The sequence below is a fragment of the Thermobia domestica genome, chromosome 11 (genome assembly GCF_964235325.1).
Source record: "Thermobia domestica chromosome 11, izTheDome1.hap1.1, whole genome shotgun sequence".
In the NCBI taxonomy this organism is placed as follows: Eukaryota; Metazoa; Arthropoda; class Insecta; order Zygentoma; family Lepismatidae; genus Thermobia; species Thermobia domestica.
In genome coordinates, this window is record NC_137464.1 from 197701142 (window position 1) to 197721357 (window position 20216).

At 37.1% G+C, this 20216-nt stretch overlaps 1 protein-coding gene across 1 annotated transcript in view; it reads left to right on the forward strand.

Moving 5' to 3' along the window:
- LOC145663723 (fer-1-like protein 6) overlaps positions 1-20216 on the forward strand; it is a 140507-nt gene that overhangs the window by 66700 nt on the left and 53591 nt on the right. The window contains exons 6-8 of the mRNA XM_081729806.1: positions 13707-13838; positions 16082-16213; positions 18910-19181. Coding sequence (XP_081585932.1) covers positions 13707-13838; positions 16082-16213; positions 18910-19181 — 536 coding nt within the window. The remainder of the gene's footprint in view (positions 1-13706; positions 13839-16081; positions 16214-18909; positions 19182-20216) is intronic.

Consider the following 20216-nt stretch of genomic DNA (forward strand, 5'->3'; position numbering starts at 1 on the left):
GTCCAAAATGTTCTTAAGGGTGAGCAAAACGCTCACCCTACAGTTCATCCTCAAACTGTTTGAAAGAGGTCCAGTGTTGGTGGACCCCTGATTTTCTCTATAATAAATGAGTAAGAAAACTATTAATTGGGATGTAAAAGAGATGATAAAAGAAACAACAGCTAAGAAAAGAAATGGAGAGCTTATACCTGATGATGTTCGTTGTCTTATCGTGGGTCCGTCGGCGTCTGGTAAAACGTTTTTGCTATTTAACTTCTTATTACAGCCAGGTTGGTTAAACAATAATTACTTCTACATATATTCTAAAAGCATGAATCAACCAAAGTATGAGCAGTTAAAAGATCGATTTGAAAAGGCAGAACTAAAGTTTAAGAAGCAAATAGCGACGTTCTTAAGCGGTAATGATTCTATTGTACCTATTGATGAATGTGAAAAATACTCCGTTGTTGTGTTTGACGAATACATTTTGGAGAATCAAGATACTGTTAGAAATTACTTTACAAGAGGTAGGCATAGACATTTAGACTGTTTCTATCTTGCACAAACATATTCAAAAGTACCTAAACAGCTTATAAGAGATAACGTCAACTTCCTATGCATATTCAGACAAGATGATACTAATCTCAAACATGTGTATAATGAGTTTGTTGGAGGAGATATGTCTTATGATAAGTTTAAAGAGATATGTTCAAAATGTTGGCAAGAAGATTATGGTTTTATAGTAATTGATATGACAAGGAAGGTAAACAATGGTAAGTATAGGAACAAGATAAAACACTTCTTAAACGTTTGATGTTTATTGACGTTTTACGTTTTAACGTTTGACGTTCTTTGACGTTTATTGACGTTCTTTGACGTTTGTTCATTTGCTATACAATAAATGGATGAGAAAGAAATTGATAAGAATATTAAGTTGAAGGAGTCCTTGATAAAGGGCTTCAAATCTTGGAAGAAAGAAAGAGCAGGTATATACGATAAATTTAAAACACAAGAGCAGCCTGTAATTGATGCTATTCAAAACTTGGGGAGTGAGATCAAAGAAGTAGCAGAACAAAATAAAAATCTAATAACTGAACTTGTTCCAGTTACACATAAGACGGCTTCAATAGATCCTAGTCTACTAGAAACACCTAAAAAGATAACTTATGATAGTTCCCCAAGTAGTAGTGATACGCCTATAACGGGAGAAATAAAACAAATGAGAAAACAAATTAAAGACAAAGTGGAAGGAGTAGAACCTTTAACAACAGCACAGTCATTTGGTAAGATTGCAACGAAATATTATAGTAAAAGAAATGATACTGTGTTTGGAATAAGAACTGTAGAAGAAGATGGAAAAATAATAAACAAGATAGGAAATTTGGAAGTTAAAGTGAATGGTGATGATTTGATAATTAATGGTAAAACTTATAAAGGAACAGAAGGTCTATGGGAATTGTTAACGACGAATACTAGTAAAACCATTGAAGATTATGATGATGACGATTTTGAACAGTACAAGGATATAATAATAGACTCAGATGCTGCCTTCCAAAAATATAATCGAGATAAAAAGGTAGCATCTAGTAGAGGTTCAAAGTACGTTAATATTATCAAGCCTATTTGGGATAATTATATTAAACCAACTTTACCCCCAACTCCTAAAAAGAACACGACACCTAAAAGGACTGGTGAAGGAATTAAACAATATACAGAGATGCCTAAAGAATATATATGGATGGATGATGTGAGAAAGCTTATAGATAGGTTAATAGTTATAGATGGAGAATAAAGGGCTGGTAATCATAACTTTTACAATGAGAAAGTAGGTATAGTGAGTATGATTAATAATAAGCTCTCACAATTTATTCCTAATGATCCAAAAGGCATAGGTTATTTGATTAAGATCTTAAATACGTTACCACCACGATTCTGGAATGATGAGAAGCTTGGGAAAGGATTAGTAAATGATTTGATTAATAAGCTCCCATTTGAATTACATATTCCAGGTTTCAGATTTTGCGGGCCTGGGACTAAGCTTCAAGAAAGGTTAGAGAGAGGAGATGAAGGCATTAACCCATTAGATGAGGCTTGTAAAGAACACGATATATACTACAGAGACAATAAAGATACAGAGTCAAGACATATTGCAGATAAGGAACTGGAAACTAAAACATGGAAAAGAGCATTTAGTAGTGATGCGCCAATTGGTGAACGATTAGCTGCTTTTGGAGTTGGTACTGCTATGAATGCTAAGGTTGGGGTGGGGATTATAAGTTTTTGATTGTTATTATGTATGATTCTTTTATGGGTATATCCCATCAAAGCGTTGTTTCAAGATTTTCTTTATAATAAATGGATAGTGTTGAGAGTTACGAGTTACAGAGTTTTAAAGCTAACACAAGAACATTTAATAATTTGAATGAAGCTAACAAAGATATTGAGTTTGATTTCAATGTGGGCGATGGCTTTATACATCCACACAAAGCAGATTGTCATATGACTTTTGAAGTTGTTGGTGCATCAGTTGGAGGAACATTTGGTGCAAATGATACTATAAAACTTGTAGATAACTTCTTCCCATTCTTCTTTTCTCAAATTGAGGTTAGAAAGCGTGGTGTTGTTATAGACAAGATTGAGCTACCAGGGATAACATCTACAGCTATCGGAACATTAAAGATTTCCAAACCAGAAGTTGAATATCTAAAACAAGCAGGATTTGAAACAGATGATAAACTTGGCCTAAGAAAGGACTTTAGTGTTTTGTACCCATTAAGATTAATTCCAGGCTTCTTAAGTGATTATAAAGAGGTTATGTGGAAAGGTGGATTGAGAATAACATTTACAAAAGCTAACAACAATAACGATGTTTTGTACAAATGGGCTGGATCAGGAGCAGCTCCTCATGAGGGAAAAATAACAATAAAAAGTATGGAGATAAGAATGCCTATTGTTGAATACGAATCTAATTATGAAAACAAGTTGAAGTTGAACATTCTTAAAGAACCCAAAATCATGTTTTCATTCCATACTTATCAATGTGTTCAAAAGGCTGTTACAAGTTCTTTCTTAGAGTTTGATGTTACTACTCAATTTAATTCTAGACAATTTGATATGCCTGATTTCGTAGTTGTAATGTTCCAAACTGATAGAAGCGGTAAACAAACGGCAGATGCAAGTAAGTTTGATCATTGTAAGGTAAAGAATATCTATCTTAAGAATGGGAGGAATGAGGTATTTCCAAAAGAATCAAGAAACTTAGATATTGCTAACAAGGATTACTTTAAGATGTACGAAGATTATACTGCGTTTAAGAGAATAACATGTGGCAACACCGAAATGTACTATGGTCCTAAAGAGTTTATAGATAACAGACCAATGTATGTGATTAATTGTAGTAAGAGGAAGAATGTATCGGCAAATGAGAAAACAAACATAAAGATTGTGGTAGACTTTGCAGAAGCTGTGGCTGCTAATACTATATGTTATGCGATTTTAATTGGACGAAAGAACTTTACATATGATCCCAAGAATGAGAAAGTAGTAGAAGAGTTTTAGATAGTTAACAAAATATCAAAAACAGTATTCGACTTTAATGGGTATCGAAAAGATACCCTTGCATCCTCAAACCGTTTTCATTAACGATTGTTTTATGGAAATTTTTCCATCAAACGAAATTGACGAAAATGATTAAATATTTTTTTGGTGAAGATAAAAATTGAAAAGTGTTCATTGATTTTCTATATAATAAATACGATGGCAAAACACGTTGATTTTTTAAACAACCTTGGAAGTCTTAAGCAGAAACAAGTTGTTGGATTAACAGAATTAGAATTAAATACGGAATATAAGATTGTGAAAATGGAAAAGATTAAAACTAAGCTTGGAAAGAGCATTTTGGTCGAGTGTGAGGAGTCCAAGTTTTTTCTTCCACCTAGATTTACAAAACACTTAACAGATAAAATGATTGATGAGATCGTTAAAGATGGGATAAAAATCAAATACATTGGTCTAAAAGAAAACTATCCAACTGTTGAGTTCTGTATGTAAATCCAAAAAATGAACGAAAATGAACAAAAATATGTCATCAAAAGTAAAAAATGGAGTGATTAGAATGGATCCCCAAAAGAAGTTTATACTGACTAACAATTTCAATGTAATTGTGAAAAATGTGCAAACCGAAGTTCAAGTAGTTTTTGATATTAACGGCTGTCTATTCAGTTTGAATTACGATCAGTGGACAGAGTTTAAGAAATCATTGTTTCCTATAGAGAACGAGATTAACAGAAGATTCCATTATCAATATCCGAACTTGTAATTTTAAGTATGTTTTAAGTGTTTTTATGGTAATGCCATAAAAGCTAAGACCTTTGAATATACAAATACAACTCAGTTATTGAATGCTTTCAACTCTAGAAATGTGGGGAGAAAAAGAGATGATGTAAGAAATACATTTTGTATATGGAACACTAGCGCGCGCATGTGGCACGTTTTGGAACTAAATAGTGACTCTGTCGACAAGGATGTTCACAGCCAAAGTCCGCCGTGTAACAGCGTAACATTCTTCGCTTGAACTCTGATCGTTACGAATCGTTACGAGAGGAAAGTTTAGCGAAGGATACAGCGCCCGAGCTATATATAGCCGTTAAATTCAATATTAACTATATGGGAAGCGAGACATACTGCGGCGTTAATCATTCTCTCTCTGTTTCATAAACCTCTCTGTCGTTCAGAGCTGATGGGAAGGAAAGAGAGAGAGAATGAGAGAGAGAAAAAAATTGGCAAGCGTCCAAGTTTTACTTCCTCCTTCTTCCTCTTTGCTATATATGTATGTGTGTGCTCGACAGCTGATATTGTAAATGTGTGTGTGCGATTGAGCGGGAGTGTATATACATATATCTGTAGTATGCAACATAGTAAACTTTATCTTCTTATAATTCAGTTATTTTTGAACCAATTTACACCAAACAAAAACTATTTTTTCAATCAAAGACAGCGCTATAAGTTGTAAGTTTTAGATGTAAGCGTTTTTATCATTCTAAATGTGATAAAAGCAAGTGCACAAGGTGCAATACTCAATCTACTTTGCGCTCTGTAACTTTGTTTAAGTACTATGGTTAGTGGCGAGTTCATAATTTTTTGGTAGTTAGGGGCAGTGTTGGGCAAAATCAATTGAAATCAATTGCAATTGATCAATCAATTGAAAGTAATTGCTCTGAAAATCAATTGCAATTGATTTCAATTGCAATTGATTTCAATTTGTAATTGACAATTAATTTCAATTGCAATTGAATTCAATCATAAAATTTGCAATTAAATTTTCGTCAATTGTTAATTGTTAATTGGTCACCAGGCAATTGAAACTTTTAATTGTTAATTGTCAATTGCAAAGGGTGCAATTGAAACATTTAATTGTTAATTGCAATTGACAATTGAAACTTGTAATTGTTAATTGTAATTGTTAATTGTAATTGAAATCAGCAATTAAAACTGAAGATAAGAAGATGTGTGTGTATTGTGTTGTCCACTTGTTACTGTTTTACATATTTCAAATAAGGTACTTATAAGAAATGCTGGATACCTACCATCCCTTCCGCCCCCCCCCCCTGGGAAGAAAGCCAGGAAACTAAGTATTTTTTTAAATATATTATAAAATAAAAATATAAAATATATTTTTAAAATATATACTAAGTATTTTCTTTAAAACTCGACTCGACTCGAAGCAGACATCTTTGAGCTCGACTTGAGATCTCGGCTCGAAAAATTTCCCCCAACTCGACTCGAATTCGGATCGAGTTTCCAGTCGAGTTGAGCCAATTCGAGCTAAATCCTTTGTGTAGTTCCAAGTACTACTATCTTCAAGTATCCTACATAGACAATATAATAATCAATGATACTACTACTACTACTATAATTAATTATCATTATAACACCGTGTACCTGTATAAACATGGAATATAGGCGGTTTGTATCGGAATACTAAAAATTAGTTGACTGTCGATCTTGGTCGTCAAGAAATCTTCAGGAGGCAAGGACATCGGTCACGAGGTTCTTGGTTTGAGTTCAGGAGGAGCAAGTATTCGGGCTCGAGCCAAAAATTGTTAGAAGTTATGGGACTCCAGCCAAACATGTTCAAAACTGCTCGACCCGGGCTTAGGGTTGTCAACAGCTCAAGCGGCTCGCTCACAGCTTATTCACTTATCGAGCCGAAGCGAGAAGTAAGCCGAGCCAACAGCTCATCCAACCGAGCCAGCTCCAGCCGATGGCTCACACGAGCCGAGCCGAATTGAGCTGATTGCTTACCCCAACCGAGCCCGTTCGAGCCATCGGCTCAGTTGAGCTGACTCGAACCCAGCCTATGGACTCGTTTCAACGGAGCTGGTTCGAGCCATTGGCTCCAATCGAGCCGAGCCGATGACTCTTCTTTACCGAGCCGGTTCAAGCCATTGGCTCAATTGAGCCCAGTCGATGGGTAATCCCAACCAAGCCAGTTCAAGCTGTACGCTCAGTTGAACCAAGCCGAGTCGGTTGACATCACTATTCCGGTTGGGCTTCTACTTTGGCTAAAAAATTGGACCGTGCAGTTCTCAGCCTTGATGGTAAGAACTACAAAAAATGATAAGAAATCTTTAGTTTTACGTCTCACGCTTATGCCGGATAGGCAAAAGGAGACGGTGATGATAGGAAATGAATGAAATGAAGAAAGTGGGAGGAAACGGGAGAACCCCGAGAAAATCCACGAGCACGGTGTTTGTCCACCACAAAGTACAAACTGTGCGAGCTGGGATCGAACCAGAGACCTCAAGCACCGGAGGTGAACGCTCTACCACTGACCCACCGCGCCAACTGGTAAGAACTACAGTATATACTATTATTGGTGCTCACGGCGTCATTAACTTGTTCCGCCACCAACGAATTTCAAGGTACTTTGTTCTGCATCTTTTGTGTCGCTTTATGCGCCTATTCCCACATTTTGTGCATCACCGGAAGTGGGTCAAAATGGGCCTACAAATATGGCGGAACAAGTTATTGCTCTTCTGCCACCAATGAATTTCGAGATTGTTTCCTTCACATCGTTTTGTGCCGTTTTGTGTGTCTACTTCCGTTTTGTACGTCGTGGGAAGTGGGTTAAAATGAGTCCCCAAGGTGGGACAAAAACGATCAAGAGTTCCGCCACTATTAAATCTCGAAGTCGTTTATTTCACATCGCGTACCCTTTTGTACGTCTATTTCGACGTTTTGTGCGTCACTGGAAGACGGTCAAAATGGGCCTCGAAGGTGGGACGAAAATGACCCACTGCTCCGCCACTACCGAATTTCGATATCCTTCCTTTTGCATCGACTAGTGGATTTTCGTGCCGTTTCGTGCCCTTATTTCCACGTTTAGTGCGTCACCGAAAGTGGGTCAAAATGGGCTTCCAAGATGGGACGAAAATGACCGAGAGTTCCGCCACTATTAAATCTCGAGGTTGTTTTTAATTTCACATCGCGTACCCTTTTGTACGTCTATTTCGACGTTTTGTGCGTCACTGGAAGACGGTCAAAATGGGCCTCGAAGGTGGGACGAAAACGACCCACTGCTCCACCACTACCGAATTTCGATATCCTTCCTTTCGCATCGACTACTGAATTTTCGTGCTGTTTCGTGCCCCCATTTCCACGTTTCGTGCGTCACCAGAAATGGGTCAAAATGGGCTTCCAAGGTAGGACGAAAATGACACACTGTTCCGCCACTATCGAATTTCGAGGTTGTTAATTTTACATCGCGTACCCTTTTGTGCGCCTATTTCGACGTTTTGTACGTCACTGGAAGATGGTCAAAATGGGCTCGAAGGTGGGATGAAAATGACCAAGAGTTTCGCCACTACTGAATTTCGATATCCTTTTTTTTGCATCGACTAGTGGATTTTCGTGCCGTTTCGTGCCCTTATTTCCACGTTTAGTGCGTCACCGAAAGTGGGTCAAAATGGGCTTCCAAGATGGGACGAAAATGACCGAGAGTTCCGCCACTATTAAATCTCGAGGTTGTTAATTTCACATCGCGTACCCTTTTGTACGTCTATTTCGACGTTTTGTGCGTCACTGGAAGACGGTCAAAATGGGCCTCGAAGGTGGGACGAAAACGACCCACTGCTCCACCACTATACCTACCGAATTTCGTGGTCCTTCCTTTCGCGTCGAGTAGTGAATGTTTCGTGCCGTTTCGTGCTCTTATTTCCACGTTTTGCGCGTCACCAGAAGTGTGTGAAAATGGACGTCCAAAGTGTGACCAAAATGACCCATTGTTCCGACACTATCGAATTTCTAGGTCGTTTCTTTCGCATCGTTTAGTGATTATTTTTTTAAAAGTTTTCTGTGCCTACTTCCTCGTCTTGTGGTCACCGGAAGTGAGTTAAACGGGCCTTTAAAGTGGGAGTTAAATGGCTCACTATTCCGCCACTATCGAATTTCGGGGTTGGTTCTTTCGCATCGTTTAGTTTGTATTTTGTACCGTTCTGTTCGCCTACTTCCACGTTTTGAGCATCACCAGAAGTGCGTCAAAATGGTCCGAGAAACTAGAGCCATTGTTCCGCCACTATCAAATTTGGGGGGTCGTTTCTTTCGCATCGTATAGTGCCTGCTTTGTACCGTTTTGTGCTCCTATTTCCACTTTAGTGGTTCTATTTCCACTTTAGTGCGACAGCAAAAATGGGTCAAAATGGCCTACAAGTATAGCGGAATAACTTAATGCTGTTCCGTCACCATCAAATGAGGTCGTTTCCTTCACACTTTTTATACATGATTTGTGTCGCTTTGTGCATCAGTGGAAGAGGGTCAAAATGGACCTTGAAAGTGGAATGAATATGTCTTTCTCTGCCATATTTGTAGGTCACCTTTGACTCACTTTCGTTGGCCTACAAAACGTGAAAGTATGCGCAGAAACGGTATAAATATGCACTAAACAATGCGAAAAAAGCGACCTTGAAATTCGATACTGGTGGGAGAGTGGATCAGTTTTCTTCCCACATTGAATGCCCATTTTGACCCACTACCATTGATTCACAAAACGTGGAAATAGGCTTACAAAACGGTAGAAAACACGCACAAGACGATGTGAAGGAAACAACCTCGAAATCGTTCCTGACGGAACAACATTAACTTGTTCCGCCATATTTGTAGGACCCATTTCCGGTGACGCAGAAAACGAGGAAATAGGCGCACAAAACGACACAAAAATGGTAATTTAGCTTAATTACATGGAAATTTTAAGTTTGTAAGCTTAATTATATGGAAAATTTTATACATTTTTCCTTTAAGTTGGTCTACTTTACGTTGATTTGGGACTTTTAAATTGTATTCATTTTTCCACTGAAAAATATGTATAATTCAACAAGTTGATTTGATTTTGAGTTGCTTTTGGGGTTTAACGTCCCGGTCAGCAGCGAAGCTATATGAGACATGGACCTACTGATTAACGTGGAATCCGAACCACATGAGCTCCCGCAGGGAATCGAACCCGGGTTTCCCACGCCAAAGGCGCGTACGCTAACCGCTTAGCCACGGAGGAGCTCTATGATTCAACAAGGAAATATTTATTAGTTATAATTATAATAATTATCTATTTATATATAATTGAATTCATTGTAATTTGGTCCATAACAAACACTTTACCATTTCGTACTAGCTGTTATACCCGTTCTTCGCACGGATCAGATAAAATATCAATGTAAACAAATTGAACAACGGGAGAACAATTAAGAAACATTTCTAACATTAGATATATTTTGTGTGAATATATATCCAACAACGTACATGTGCTTTCATTGGGAAGGCCGATGGGGCTGAATTTGAACGTAAACACTATCGGGGGTGTCACTATACGTCTGAGCAACCCCGATAAATATGGATTCGACACAAATTCTACTACTTTTACATGTCCCGGTGAACACCCCCTCAGACCCCCTTGGTTCGTATTGTGAAACAATCTCCTCTGGCCCCCACCAACCCCCAACTAATACCACGAAAACTATGAAGTGACACTAACATCTGCCCTTTTCTACTACTTTTTACATATGCCGGTAAAAATCCCTATAACCCTCTGGTTCCAATTTTGAAAAAAACAATGCCTCTGGTCTGCAGCCGATGGGGGCTGTATTTGGAAGTCAACGCCTGTGGAAGTATCACCATTCATCTCAGCGACAGCTAAAACTATGGATTTGACACTAATATCGGTCACTTTCCATTAGTTTTACATGTCTCGCAATTCCCCACCCCCGGTGACTCCCGGCCCGCATACAATGCTGGCTAAATTTGAAAATCATCGCTAATGAAAGTATCACCATTAATCTCAGCCACCGCGAAAACTACGGAATTGACATCGGTCATTGTGGATTATTTTTACGTGTCTCGTGATCCCCTTCATAATGCCCCCGTTTCTTATCTGATGGGGGCTAAATGTGAAAGTAAACGCGGTCTTGAGTTTCACCAATGAGCTCAGCTACCCCGAAAATTATGAATTTGACATTAATATCGGTCATTTTCGATTATTTTTTTTACATGTCTCGGAATTCCCCCCTCTGGTGACCCAAGGCCCGCATACAACGGTGGATGAATTTGAAAGTCATCGCTAATGGTAGTGTCACCATTGATATCAGCAACCGCGAAAACTATGGATTTGACACTAATATCGGTCATTTTGGATTACTTGTACGTTTCGGTATTTCCCCCCTCCCCCCCATTGACCCACGGCCCGTAGCAGAATACGGTGAATTTGGAAGTTAATGCGATCGGAGTTTCACCATTGATCTCAGCGACCGCGAAAACTATGAAATCGACACTAATATCGGTCATTTTCTACTACTTTTACATGTCCCGGTAAACGCCCCCCTGAGACCCCCTGGTTCGAATTTTTTCGAAAAAGCTTTGCCTTGGTGTGAAACCTGGACCAAGGTATCTTTGACCAAAATTTGGTAACTCTCGGTCGACTTGTCTGGTCCCCAGGCCGGTCCTGGAAAACGTCTCCTGGAGACCCCATAGTAAGGAATTAAAAAAAAAAACTCTTCGTCTTGGTCTGGGGCCTAGACCAAGCTACCCGTGACCAAATTTTGAAAACTTTCGGTCCACTCGTCCCGTCCACAGGCCGCACAAAGATAGACACACAGACACACGAACAAACTATTTTATTTATATTAGAAAGGTCAGATCCGCTGTTATTGTATTAGTGCGATGCTTGAGCGATTGATCGTAGAAATTCAAACTCCGATGAGTGTTAATTTTATAGGCTTGTTTTATTACAAGTTTAAACTCTTTAGTCAGTAGAGAAGAGGGCGTGAATCATGGGTCAGAGTTGATGACAATGGGTTTTGGCGGGTCTGTGGGTCACAGTGGGTAAGAGTGATTTATGGTGGGTGGTGGGTCACGGTGGGTCGTGGGTCACGACGGGTGGTGAGTCAATTGGTCGTGGCTAAAATTTTCATTGCCCCACGCCCTCTCTGAACTACAGTGTTGAAAATTAATCAGTGAAAATCAATTGCAATTGATCAATCAATTGAAAGTAATTGCTGTGGAAATCAATTGCAATTGAATCAATTGCCAATTAATTTCAATTGCAATTGAATTACAGAATTCAATTGCAATTACTTTCCACTGCAATTACTTTCAATCAATTGATCAATTGCAATTGATTCTCCTTTTTTAATGGCCAACTGCAATTAACAATTAACCATTACTTATTTCAATTGTTAATTGCAATTAACAATTAAATTTACAGATTAATTGTTAATTGTTAATTCAATTGAAATTTGCCCAACACTGGTTAGGGGGTGGAGGGGAATTGCGCTCGTAGTTAGGTTAACAAGCTACTAATGACACAATGTCAACTTCCTTATCCTCACTGTTGAGAACTTTAATAACCTTACTTTTAAATTCACGGTAAGCAACCAACAGATCATAAACGTTTCCACCACAAAACACAGTCAAGGATTTAAATAACAGTTCAATTTTGTTGGTATCTACATCTTTATGAAAAGAAACAGTTTTTGAGTCAAATAACTCGCATAGCTTTCCCGTAAATGCAATGTTTTTAAAGATAAATAATATTGGAAATGAGCTTTTTAGTTATTATTAGCAATAATTAATAAGAATTTCACTTTTCGCTTTCATTCGCATTTATCGCAAGTAATACCGAATTTCGCAAAATTTTGCGATAGTATAAACGTGATTTCTGGCTCTGGAACGAAAAGTTCGAGGTTTCCTGAAACACATACGCATTTTTTTTAACGTTTCGCACGTATCGCATTAACGAAAAAGTTTTGTCTCTACTAATAGGATACGCAGATCGAATTTTAGTTCCGAATAAAATAGGCAGTTAGTCAATCATTGTAACCATTTATGCTATCGTGTAATATAGAAGTTATCAGATGGATAAAAAATAACAGTTCCTCTAGAGACACAAAACAGTTCCTCTAGAGATACAAAATTCGAAACACAAAGCTGGAAGGGTATAGAAGCCAAACAAAGAGTTGCAGGAAAGCGAGAATATTTTAATTCCTTAAACAATATTTTCAGAAATATTACTGGAGAACTTTGCTACATGTTTGAGTTCTATAATTATGACAATTGATTCCACCATTATGACAATTGACTTTCGGTTGTCATCACACATCAAACAGCACACAAGTTTTCATTAATTCCAGTAAGAACTTGCACATTGCAAGAGCAGTATCCCGATTTTATGTGGGGCCCACATGAGCTTTGGGGGGCCCGAGCCCCTTGTCCCCCCAAGATCAGAGCCTTTGTATGTCGCTGTTGTCTGCTGGGTGCCGAAACATGTTGAAAAAAGAGTGTGTCGAGGGAGGAACCAAGAACGCCGCGATGGCAGTTGTTGCACTGAAACATTCTTTTTCGTGCTCTGATCTTAGTATCTACATATTTCCTCCAAAGGATGGTATACACTGGTATACAAAATGGAACCAAACCATACGAAAATAAACTATACTTAGTTAAACCTCTTTTGTTCAATTGAAAGACAGTATTGCATACTAGTTGCCGAGAAGTGATCCTGACACTCTTCAGAGAACGCTTGGGAATGCCTGAAATTGTTAGTAAAATTCTGGAATATACACAGTGTAATGTGATCTTAAAGACAACATTCACAGTTTTATTAACGCGTGTTATACTATGTGTTATTAATATAGCTGTTTTTTTAAATTATTTTCCTGTTATATATTTTGTTGCTCTAGTCTTTTTACGATTTCTGTTTCAATTTTTATATTTTTTCTGTTTTAATGACTTATTTTACAGCACTTTGATTTGAAATACACTTTTTAGAAGAAGTTTTATTATGAATATTTAATGTACAGGATATATGTCGGCTATTGGTCTTATCTCGGGGGGGGGGGAAATAGCCTCACTGCTCATGCTCCCATTAGATCGTAATTATTCATTCATTCATTAAAAGCGTCGGCTAAACTACCAGCGAAATTAATTAGGTCGGGATTAGTATAAGAGAAATAGTATACAATCTACACTAATATACACGAAGGAATTAAATATTCTCTGTTTAACTTAGTAGACGTTTTGAATCTCTAAACGCTTAGTAGAGGTTTTGAATAGTATTCTAGATTTACTTTGTACGTACGTACGTAGAAAATTACGAAAACAGTAGGCCTATTAGAGTATGTCCTTTTTAAAAATATTTTCAGAATGTATTTACTTCTTATTTGTTTATAATTTTTTACTTTCCATAGGAAGAGAAGACGAAAAGTAGCCAATTCCTATTACAAGAAATAGAGCAAGGACTTCCTACAGATGTAGTAGAAAATAAGGCTACTATTTCTCAGCATAACGAACGCATTGAGACTATCGGAACTGACCTTAAAGTGAGTAAATTATTTGCCTACCTATAGTACAAAAATTAGGCTATTATGCTGAATAAATTATAGAAATTATGAACTGAAAATTTTTCAGAAGGCGCTTACAATGTACTTATGAAGTATGATAATTTTTCAGAAATTTGCCATACAGATTGATCAATATTATTTTTAAAATATACTGTTTGGACATGTTATGATTGCTACGTATCATATTGGCTTGATGCAAATTATAGCGAATTTTTAGTAGTACATTCAAATTTAATGTGTAACTTCTTTCGTTTTATTGATTTATACAGTAGTGCTTCTGGTCCATGAACGCTGTCCCTAATTCTTTTTGACATGTCTCTTCCCGCCCCCGAAAACCAATAGACACTCGTAAACTTAATGTTTTTCGTATGCGTTTCGTAAAAATTGCTTCCCTTCTGAATTTGGTTATTAAAAAGTGTAAATTTTGTATAAATTATACGCGTCTAGTACAAGTTTTATTTGCTTATTGCATATTTTTTCTCAGTTTACCCCACGCAGACCCCGCAGCTTCACTTTGCTTCCGTATTAGAAGGAGTGTTAGCTAGTAATGATCACCTATTATAGGTAGGTTCTTTTATGCATTGGAACATCAATTGGTGGAATTAATGTAAAATAATTTCCCCACTTTTACTACTACAATAAGAAAATTTCAATGACAGAATAGTTCCTAATGGTTGCTTGAATAAACTGAAAAATTATTAACCATCGTATGAAAAATAAACTCGGCACTACTGACCATATATGGCACAAGTGCTCATTGGCGTCTCTGACCAATAGTTGTTCTGACCAGTGACTTGTCCGACCAACTTTGAACTTTCTACATGATGTGATAACTATGGTCAATAGCTATCTGTTATAAATTTGGTTACAGGCACACAACGAGAGGCCTGTGTGTACAGTGGATTCTATAAATGAATTTGAGGGTGTTGTGTATGTTATGTGCCACGTGTGGTCTGCTCCGATCTAATACTCAATATTTCATCTGCATTTAAATCGTATCTGTACATTTATGTATGGTGAATAAGTTCACCGATGCCATCTGAAGAATCTATGACAGTTGTCGTTTTACTCTCGTAAGGTATCAAAATTAATATTAAAATCTGAACTACGGATTGACCACATAGTAGTTCAATATTTGTACTTTTGTGGGTATTTCTATTGTCGTAAATACACTCTTTTAATCGCTGCTTTACTTTAATCTTTTGCAACTCTTACAGAAAGTTTAGTTTTTGCTGTTCACTCCTGTTTACTGTTCCTGCTCTTCCTATGTTATTCACTGTTGTATCTCGTCATCGTTCGATAGTCATCTTGATCTGTGCTGTTGGAAGCTAAAACTTAGTGTGGTGTTTAGCTTTCCTTTCAACCACCGAGGCTACATGAGACTTGGGTCTACAGATTCGTGTGTGATCCGAACCAGATGAGCTCTCATCGGGAATCGAACGCGGTCCTCGAGCATTGAAAACGCGTACGCTATCAATATAGCCACAACAGAATGTTGGGTACTAAAGCGTTTGCACTCGATTTAGTAGCCCTTTGAGCAAAATATACTTACGTGTCTGCCTTACGTGTAGAAGATTTTGTCAGAAATCCGAACGTTTCCTTATGTATAACGCCAGATACGATTACATACAATTCTTTTGCTTACATTTTATGTGAGTCGCTTCCCTAAAACGAGAAGATACTAGTTTCTAATTGGCTTGCTTGGATGTTAAGTGGCCGAGCTCCGAAACATGAAAACATGGACTAATGATTTCATTCATTTCTATAGATGGGTACCTTTCTAAAAAGAATTTTGTAAACAGTAATTATAAAACCATAAAATATAGTTATGGTTATGGTTCCGGTTGCCAACATAATAAGAATATGAAACGTTCATGAGATATTGAATTTCAAATTCCACTTATGGAGAAACTTCGATTGGAGTTAGACCACTTGGCATCCAAGCGGTCTAATTATGAACTTGCTCCCTCATAGAGGAAGTATCTTTTATCCAAAAAGTTGACATCTCTCTTGATTACTATATGTTAAGCGTAAACTTGCAGAGAGTATCTGTTTTCAAACTGGCAGCATCCTGTGTTACGGGTGGTCAATGATTCATTGATGTTTAAATAAAATAATAAAAACAGCATTATGATAATTTCAAGTTGCTATATGGCCTAAATGGGTTGTCTAATTGGTGCGTTAAATATATGACTGAGATAGAATGCAGAACTTCTTTTTAGATATATGGAAACGAATTGGAGAAACAACCAGAATTTGAAGGATTTGAAGACATAGCAACAAAATATCAAATCTTTCACGGGGAAACGAAAGGAAGTGAATTAACAGAAGCTAATATTGTTGGCGTTCTTAAGGTAAGTTTAAATTAGTTTTTTTTTTTTTTTAAATAAACTCTGGTATACAAAGTAGAGAGAATTATATGCAAAAGATATCGAGAACCACCATTAAAGTCATTGTCACCCTTTAAGATATTAAAGCATTTACTTCATTAACAAACTCAGCGAGATAATTGGAATGGCCTATAGATACCCACAGATAAAGTCGCCGTCATTAGTGAATATGTTAACGGATATACTTCATTAACTAATTCGGTCAAGATAATAGCTCTAGCTATCCGTTGGAAGAAACATAATTTTAAAAAAACTGCTTACATGTACTAGATATGGGTTACAGATAGTGACAGTTACTGTCATCCTTATCCGTTAACACGTTAACATATTGTCTTCACTAACAAATTTGATCGAGATAACAGAAAGTAGAATTCAAAAATGCGTTTACATTTATGGGTTATAGGATAGAGATTGCATTCGTCGCCGCTGTTACCTGTTACATTAAAGTCGCCGTTACTCGTCACGTTCTTAACGAATTGACTCAATTATCAAATATGATCTAGGTAATTGCTCTACGTATCTATTGCAGAAAGAAAACATGGTTTAAAGATTCTCATCCGTTCATATTTATCATACGGTGTAACGAACGAACGGATGTACTAACGACTACTGCACGATCCTAATGAAGACATTAGTATTGGCCACTTTACCATTGACAAATTGGTTTGAACATATTCCGGAAGATGCGTGATATAAAATGATTCTCTATATTAATTTCCTAAATAATTTCAAGGAAAATTTTGTAATAAAATTATGCAAGATGCAAACTTTTTAATATTGCTTGAATCTAATTTATGCCTTGGTGGCACAGCGACTAAAGCATCTATCTACTTACTAGGTCATTCGAGTTCGATCATCAGTGGGGATGAAGATTATTTCCTCGTTCTCCCTCTTCGAATATGGTTGAGGGGTTGACCCAGGGTTTGTAAACTTAAGAATTAAGGCACCCGGATGATTGTGCTAACTTAAATTTAGATGGAGACTTATTCCACCCATCTGTTCCGTTGTATGCTTCACATGAGTTGGTGGTATAGCTTGTTAAATTCTACACTGGCCTACTGGTAAATCATAACAACTGTCAGTGGTTTAAATATTTTGTTCATGCTGCATAGTTACTAGGTTATAATATTGTGCTTGACATGGAATAAATACATGTCAATTTTATATAAAAATGATTACAACCTTATTTACATTTAATACCCCTTTTGACTTAATATGATAAATAGCGAAACACGGCAGTATTATCACTACCCATATTCAAATAACAATTAGGCAGGGAACGCAGTGGGATGGTGGCATTTAACTATTAGGAATTAGTATTACTAATAGACATTTTCCTTTTATAATAAGGATAATATTATTAATTTTAAGTCGACTTACAATGTTAATCGTAGAACCGATAGTTTTAATAAATGATTCGAATGACACCCCTGCCATTAACATGCACAGATATATAACCAGTTATACCATTATTATACTATTAGTTAGAATTATATACTCTTCATGCACCTTTACCATTCGATTTCGAACGTATAGTTCAACGTTCAGTTTCTCGGTTCCCACAAAAGTGAAGATGGCTGTCCATTTATTAATGTTATCATTTGTCTTTAATCTATATAGCAGAACCGTGGGGCCAGCCTTTCCTTCAGAAAATGTTTGTTCGAGAAGTAAAATCAAAGTGTAATTGGAGTACACTAGGCACTAGGACATTATTTGCTCAAGAACATGCCCTGCACAAAAGTGACCCTGAGATAGCAATCTGATTCACTTGACCTCAGGAGAGGGAAGGGGCTGCTTTGCTGCCCCGGAAGTACAGAACACAAGTTCCCGGACTAAGGCCATTGGGGAAAGATAAGAAAGCTAGTATCACTTTTTTTTTCAAAGTTTGTTTATTCAGAATAGGTTCCATTTCAAGCAACACACTGCTGAACACGTATTTCTACCTTTTTCATCTTCTTGGAGAACTCTCCTATGGGAATTCTGTTCAGTTGGCCGATCATTGCTTTTTGAATCTTCTTGATGGTATTGAATTTTTGACGTTTGAATTGCAACTTCACCTTGAAGAATAGAAAATAATTGGGCGGAGACAAGTCTGGGGAGTAAGGAGGATAGAGCAAGATCACGATTTGTTATTGAGCTAGAAGCACCATTGCGCTCGTCGCCCTTCATTGACTCTCAACTCTCTCAAAACCGTTTGCACCACTCAAAAACGGTTGTTTGGATTAATTTTGCATCACCATAAGCATTCTGAATCAATGTTAGCGTGTCTGTTGCAACAGAATTTAATCGCTGCGTATTTTTCGTCCTTCTCATCCGCTTCACAATTTGACACAGACTAACAACACGGTGTGAATCACAATCTTGTCTTCTAAACTACTGCAACTACAGTGACGCCAATGTTCAGTCTTGTTAAAAAGGCCTAGTACTACGTAATTCAGTAGCTGTCCCTTAGTAGGAATGCGGTAATAAAAATCAGTCCGGGAAATTATGAACTACACTGTGTATGACTTGAAGAAACACTGGATGGAACATTGATTTGATATTTTGCTTTTTTCTCTTACAATATGTAATTTTTTTTGTATATTTCACAGAAGAGTTATTCTCACTTTTTCCGATCATCGAAAGATTACTATGGTAGTTCTTATTTTTACTTTTACTAGGGCTTTTTTAGTCTTTATCGTTATCCTCTGGAGGAAGGGAAAAAGTTTGTAACTCCAAGAGGACTGGATCTTGACCAAGGATTTTTCCAAGATTATCCTTCGAACGATGTGACAATGGCCTTACTACGTGTCTATATTATCAAAGGTATAAAATTAAAACCCGAAGATCCGGATGGAAAAGCAGATCCTTACGTTCTGGTGAAAGTAGGCAACACTACTCTTGGATCGAGGGAGGATTACATCACCAACCAATTAGATCCTGTATTTGGAAAGTACGTGTTTTCAAGTAAATACAGTATTATTTTCAAATTTTGTTTACTATCATTTAGTCACTATAATTTTGATTGTTTGTTTGACGTTTAACAGCCTCTTGTCAGCACCAAGGCCATATGAAATAGTGCCAACAGGATAAGGGAAAATCAGGAGTGTCAGGAGTGGGTGAAACTCTACTAAATAGCTGAAGAGTCTTCGGAAATTTCGATATCAACAAAGCGAGTTTAATTATTTCTAAATATATGTCATAAATAAACATTTTACTTATAACCATTTATTCTTCACAAAAAACTCTGATGAGATGGTTTACTGATCAGGTAAGTTATTTTAAGATTATTTACTAGAAAACAGCTCGGGATTTTGTTCACCTTTCATAAATATTTCAATACCAACTTACCAAGAAATAACTTATTTCACATAATTGTAGTTTAGTGGTGAGGTGTAACATCAGGTTGTCTCAAAAGTATTGAGCCTTTGACGGCCAAAACTGAAAATATTATTATTGTTATTCGAAAATAAATTTGTGTAACCAAATATACACCATTTTATTCAATGACCATTTTTCGACAACACCATAATCCAGTCGCTTTAGAACTTCTATGGTTTCTGGTCAAAAAAATTGTGACATGTGATTTTCACAGGCTTCTTTTGAAACTAACACTATTCAAGGAGTCCTGGTGAGACCGAGACAAATAATAACCAAGTTCGAGCTATACGTCTGACGTATTGAAAATTCCCAGCCAAGTTCTGTAAATTTTTCAGTGTCGTTAAAGATGTATGCGATCTAGCGTTGTAACCATAGTATGGAACGTCCTTTCTGTTGACCAGTTCTATTTTTTTTTGAATCACTAGATAAACTCGTGTTAATTGACAAAAATAGAAATACACCTCTATCCTTCTGGCCGGCAGCAGAAGCTCGTGTTGTGCAGTATGTACAGTAGCTACCTTTCAATCTCACGAAACACCAACATAGCCTTCCTGGTCGTCAATGTAGCTTCGCCACAGGCTGTGGAGCTTTTCCTTGCTTTGAACAC